General features: G+C 35.2%; 1 protein-coding gene across 3 annotated transcripts in view; it reads left to right on the top strand.

Annotated features, from left to right (window-relative positions):
• Positions 1 to 407: 407 nt before the first annotated feature.
• The window catches only part of LOC121725846 (leucine-rich repeat and calponin homology domain-containing protein), an 81,279-nt gene continuing 75,686 nt past the window's right edge, over positions 408 to 6,000 (top strand). For all 3 annotated transcript variants that reach the window (XM_042112995.1, XM_042112977.1, XM_042112969.1), the window contains exon 1: positions 408 to 597. In XM_042112995.1, coding sequence (XP_041968929.1) covers positions 408 to 597 — 190 coding nt within the window. The remainder of the gene's footprint in view (positions 598 to 6,000) is intronic.

Here is a 6,000-nt window from a genome sequence, read left to right as displayed (position 1 = left end):
ACCGTTTTTTACGGTGTGCCGCATGAAATTAAAAGTATAAGAAAGTGATGCAATATCCAGAAACGAGCTATTTTGTGTTCTCTCCAAAACTCCATCGAAAGTTTTAGTAAAGCGTCTACCACTTTACTGAATCGACCGTCTTGACTCCTTGACTGTATTGATTTTTACTTCGACTTTTGACCTGACAATATAAAGAAATGATGCTGAAAATTGTATGCAACAACAATGTTTTCCGCCATATATATAATATACTTGACACTGGCCATGGTTATATAGCCGAAGTGCCATAATAAGAGAAAAAAAAGACCAACATGAAGTTAGCGCTTATTTCTTATTGCTGTCAATTATTTGTCAACATTCAACAACGAAACGTCACAATTTGAAATAAATTCAGTTCACGAAAGAATATGGCCGTGTTAGGGCCAAATGTGTGTGTAAATATGAACGGACATAATAATATTCACAGTCAGTTATCCAAATCTTTAGAAAGAGTTTTAGAAGATGCTTACTTAAGTGGTGAATTAAAATTGAGCGGACGCAAGTTGCGAGAGTTCCCAAAGCCAGTGAAATATGACTTAAGTGATACAGTTATTGCTGGTAAGTCCGATTTATAAATAAATCACTCGGCGTTCTTACGAGAATTACATCTAAAGATTGTATTTAGGTACATTTTATGTGACCATTTAATTGTTGTTGTTGTAATTTGTAATTGTTTACTTTACCGGCTTGTCGTTCGGCATTCGGCGTGGTCATCATTTAATCGATCGATGTCGAGATAAGATTCGGTTAAACTTTTATTCTTGGAACAACTCGTTTAAATAACGAAAACTTTTATTACCTACAAGTGGGTAGGTCAAGTAATTATCACTATCACACTTGTTTAGTGTTTTATTATATTGTGATTTGTAGGTAGGGAGTAGGGACTTTAAAACCTAAGGTGATAGGTACGGTAAGTATACCGTACTTTCTTTACAGTCACATACAATATTATATTACCCCATAGCAGGAAAAATGTTGATGAATTAGTTAGCATGTAGTAGTAAATTTAAATGTAAACAGTTTTTCAAAATATTGCTTTTATTATTAAAAAATAGGATTATAGCCTTAAATTTTGGCTCTTACTTTTATATTGATGTCGCAGCCAACTAGTTAAAAAGAGCCGTTCAATCAAACAGCTAGCTCTTTTATTGAACAATGCCATTCAATCACATGTCTAGCTTTTTAATTGAATATTTGTGTCACTCAAAACATTCAATACTACAGCTGATTCAAAAACAGCCATTTGATTAAATTAGTTAAGCTCTCACCACTGCATGTCTAGCTTTTTAATTGAATATTTGTGTCACTCAAAACATTCAATACTACAGCTGATTCAAAAACAGCCATTTGATTAAATTAGTTAAGCTCTCACCACTGCGGTGCTAGGTGCGTTTTGTTTATGTGGTGTCAACTAACCAGTGTTTTGTGGTTGTATTAAGATGTTTTTCGTAATTAAATGTTACAAGTGTTATAGAGACAGAAATTATGGGGGCACATACGAGTGAATCAAAATTTAAACAAATATTCAAGGAGAAATGAATAAGAATGAAACGGGATTATGAAATGCATCAACAAGGTATTTATTGCAATTGTGTTCAGAATGAGTTAGATAATACAATTTATTCTGCTTGTTATCATAACACTTGTGTAATAATAACACAAAACTAATGGTCACCATAGTTAATTTGCCATTTAACCAGTTAGCTAAGCATCGTCTAGCTGCAGTGTTGAACGTTTCAGTCAACAAGTCGGCTAAATGACATATATAGCCGTGTGATTGAATGGTATTGTTGAGTCAACAGGCTAGCAGTTTGATTGAACGCCTATTTTAACCAGTCGACTGCGACATTAATATCTTCTATTTATAAAGTTCTAAGCCTTTTACAAAATTGGAAACTGAATGTAATACAATTTTTACCATTAATGTGTTATAAAATTTATTTTGGTGACAGAGTAAATTGCCACATGTGGCAACCGTCTATATGTTATACACTTTAAATTTAGCTCAATTCATTACAGCCATTATTACAATTGTTAACCCAGTTTTCATACCACAGCAGAGTTTTTAAAACCTATTTTTAGATTTCAAATATAATAGCCTCTTATTAATGGCTCTAGAATCTAGATCAGGGGTCACCAAATGGCGGACCGTGGTCCGCATCCGGATAGCCGACCCATTGTGTACGCCATGTGGACCAAGCATTTTCGAAGATGAACATCGTTAAAAATTCAGTTTCGACTTACTGATGAACATCTCCAAGATTATATGTCAATAGCTTGCACCAATATTTAAAAAATCTCTTAAAAATGGATGGACCGCGAAGGTAATTTCATTTCTTAAAATGGACCCCGAGCGAAACTAATTGGTGACCCCTGATCTAGATGATATTCTGATAGGCCTGGAGATACTAATTATGACAAACTCGAGCCTCGATCTAAAAGACTATGAAAAGGCTCATAATCATGGGACGATGCATGGTATAATATTATGGTAGTGATGATGATGATGATGAATCTAATTTGCATAGTAGCATATGCTTTCCGTTCTTAAAACAACGCCGAAACTCCCAAACTTGTATCTATAAAGAATCAGGAGTTCTCTCAGCACCTTCCGAACCACGGTATACCAGGTATACCTCGGTGCAAAATCTTACTTGTTTGTAGCATATGCTTAGAATACTTCTCACGAAACCGAAGTCACCACATGTTTCCCCATAAATTTTGAGGAGTTCCCTCGATTACTTATGGATCCTTCATCTGATCACCACTTTTGTGAATATAGTACCAAATTGGGATGATACCCCACATACCAAAAGAAAAATTTTGAAAATCGGTTAACAAACGGCGGAGTAATCGTTGAACATAAGAAAACGAACATAAAACCTCCCTCATTTTGAAAGTCTGTTAAAATTGTAGCCTATGTGTTATTCTGATGTATAAGCTATATTATTATAAAGTTTCATTAAAATCCGTTCAGTAGTTTTTGCGTGAAAGAGTAACAAACATCCATACATCCACACATCCATACATCTATACATCCATACATCCAAACAAACTTTCGCCTTTATAATATTAGTAGGATGAAGCCCTAAGCGGCCGCATCCGGCCGCGATAACAATAGATAAGCTATTGCGGATGCGGACCACGGTCCGCCATTTGGTGACCCCTGATCTAGATGATATTCTGATAGGCCTGGAGATACTAACACAAAATTCTTGGTGCCGCATAACAATTGAAAATCTATTGTGTCTGCGATACCCACAATGGAGGTGTTCATTTTCAAAATTAAAGTAACAGGACTACTATCTCCAGTCAATATTGACTGAAGATAATAGTCCGTATGTGTATATATAAGTTGAAAACACTGCATTATTCCATCAATTTTAGTTCAATGGTTTAAGCATGAAGAGAAAACACACAGGCAAACACTTTTGATATTGTTTAAATATATTTCCTTTCGCTGTATAAGAGTGTGTTGCAGACTGCAGTAGGCTATTCCGAAATTAATCTTAATCAATACGAGCTTTTGCCCGCGGCTTCGCTCGCGTTAAGAAGTATTATTATATACAAACTTTCATCCCCTATTTTAAACCCTTGGAGGTGGAATTGATCAAAATCCTTTCTTAGCGGATGCGTACGTCATAACATCTACCTGCATGCAAAATTTCAGCCCGATCCGTCCAGTGGTTTGGGCTGGTGGGCGCATTCAAGCAAACATACTCTTCAGGTTTATAATATTAAGTATAGATTTTTTTAAATTATGACAAACTCGAGCCTCGATCTAAAAGACTATGAAAAGGCTCATAATCATGGGACGATGCATGGTATAATATTATGGTAGTGATGATGATGATGATGAATCTAATTTGCATAGTAGCATATGCTTTCCGTTCTTAAAACAACGCCGAAACTCCCAAACTTGTATCTATAAAGAATCAGGAGTTCTCTCAGCACCTTCCGAACCACGGTATACCAGGTATACCTCGGTGCAAAATCTTACTTGTTTGTAGCATATGCTTAGAATACTTCTCACGAAACCGAAGTCACCACATGTTTCCCCATAAATTTTGAGGAGTTCCCTCGATTACTTATGGATCCTTCATCTGATCACCACTTTTGTGAATATAGTACCAAATTGGGATGATACCCCACATACCAAAAGAAAAATTTTGAAAATCGGTTAACAAACGGCGGAGTAATCGTTGAACATAAGAAAACGAACATAAAACCTCCCTCATTTTGAAAGTCTGTTAAAATTGTAGCCTATGTGTTATTCTGATGTATAAGCTATATTATTGTAAAGTTTCATTAAAATCCGTTCAGTAGTTTTTGCGTGAAAGAGTAACAAACATCCATACATCCACACATCCATACATCTATACATCCATACATCCAAACAAACTTTCGCCTTTATACTATTAGTAGGATGAAGCCCTAAGCGGCCGCATCCGGCCGCGATAACAATAGATAAGCTATTGTGTCTCGTTATTCCACGATCGATGACCGTAGTGATTTGCATTCAAATGAAGGCAACTGCAACTTATTTTTAAACTCTGCACCTGGTTTTACGTTGTGCGATGGCGAAAACGTGATCTGATAGGCAACATATTTTGCAAACAAGAAACTATATTATAGGAACTACATTTATTTAGTTCCTATAAATTATAATATAGTTTCTTGTTTGTCAAACTATTTTGTAAGTTGTAACCAAATATATAATACCCTTGCTATACATATACCCCCTTACTAATAAACGCTGTATAAGCTTTGAATAGTTATACAGTGTTTTGTCTTCTTCAATCCAATTAAAAATGTCACTTGTGTGACAGGAACAAAACACTGTATAACTATTCAAAGCTTATGTAACAACGTTTATTAGTAAGGGGGATAATTTTTATTAATATTATATGTATAGCAAGGGTATTATGTATATTTACAACTTACAAAATAGTTTTTTTTTGTAAATGGAACAACAATATTTTCGTACTTAGTTATAAATAGGAATGACCATCAAGACTTGTCTCTACATATTAATATCTCAGCCACGACTTGAAATGTTCGAAAATTTTACCGGAATTTTTTTTTCCTTTTTTCCTCATCATATTATGTCATTTTCATTTGCTAGTTGTTAGCTGGCTATCATGATTTTAGCCTTAATGTATATGTAACATATATATTATTATGTCATATTAGTAATCCCTTTAGTCCTTTACCTCTTCAATCCTGCTTCCGAAAATTTCCGATTTCCCAAGAAATTGTGTTGTATTCAAGCACTATTTTTGTTTGATCTATGATGTTCCATGTCACAGAGAGGGCACGAGGTAAGCTCGCGATGAATAGGTGACCTTGTTTCCAAAAGCAAGGTGAAGCTAACCTGACCCCTTTATCACGGTATGGCTTGATAAAAGCCTGTAACCTTCTAGAACCTACGAGTATATTCCTCACTATAAAGTCTAGTCTCATAGCTATTACGGTAGAATCCAAGTATATTTCGGCATGCGTTGCCACTTGCCAGTCTTGACACCGCTACAGATTATTGTAAAACAGCTTATTTAATTTTATATTCTCAAGTCAGTCAGTCATTAAATAAGCGGGAAAACAAATCACAAGGCAAGCGCAAAGACGTCTTTGATTCGGTAAAGGAAAATAAGAGAAGTATTGAGCCGATTTCTTCTTTCGCGGCACGAATAAGTGCGCGGATTGTTTGTTTGGATTACGATTTACACTTTATCTTTACTGCTCAGCATTTTCTTCGTTTCTTTTCGCGCATAAATACACAAGAATCCGGCAATTCTCGAGTCTCGACTTTCACATGTGACGCTTCACGCTAGTTATACATTTTTGGCTAATCATCAGCGCTACATTTTAGTCTTACATAATTATTGTTTTAAAAGTGTCAACAGAACAGGTAGAAAGTCTAAGCTACTATACTTTCATCTAAAATGGGAATTTTTGTAACTT

Source organism: Aricia agestis, chromosome 1 (genome assembly GCF_905147365.1).
Source record: "Aricia agestis chromosome 1, ilAriAges1.1, whole genome shotgun sequence".
Classification (NCBI taxonomy): domain Eukaryota; kingdom Metazoa; phylum Arthropoda; class Insecta; order Lepidoptera; family Lycaenidae; genus Aricia; species Aricia agestis.
Note: the sequence above shows the minus strand (reverse complement) of the source record. Positions and strands in the feature narration are given on the sequence as shown.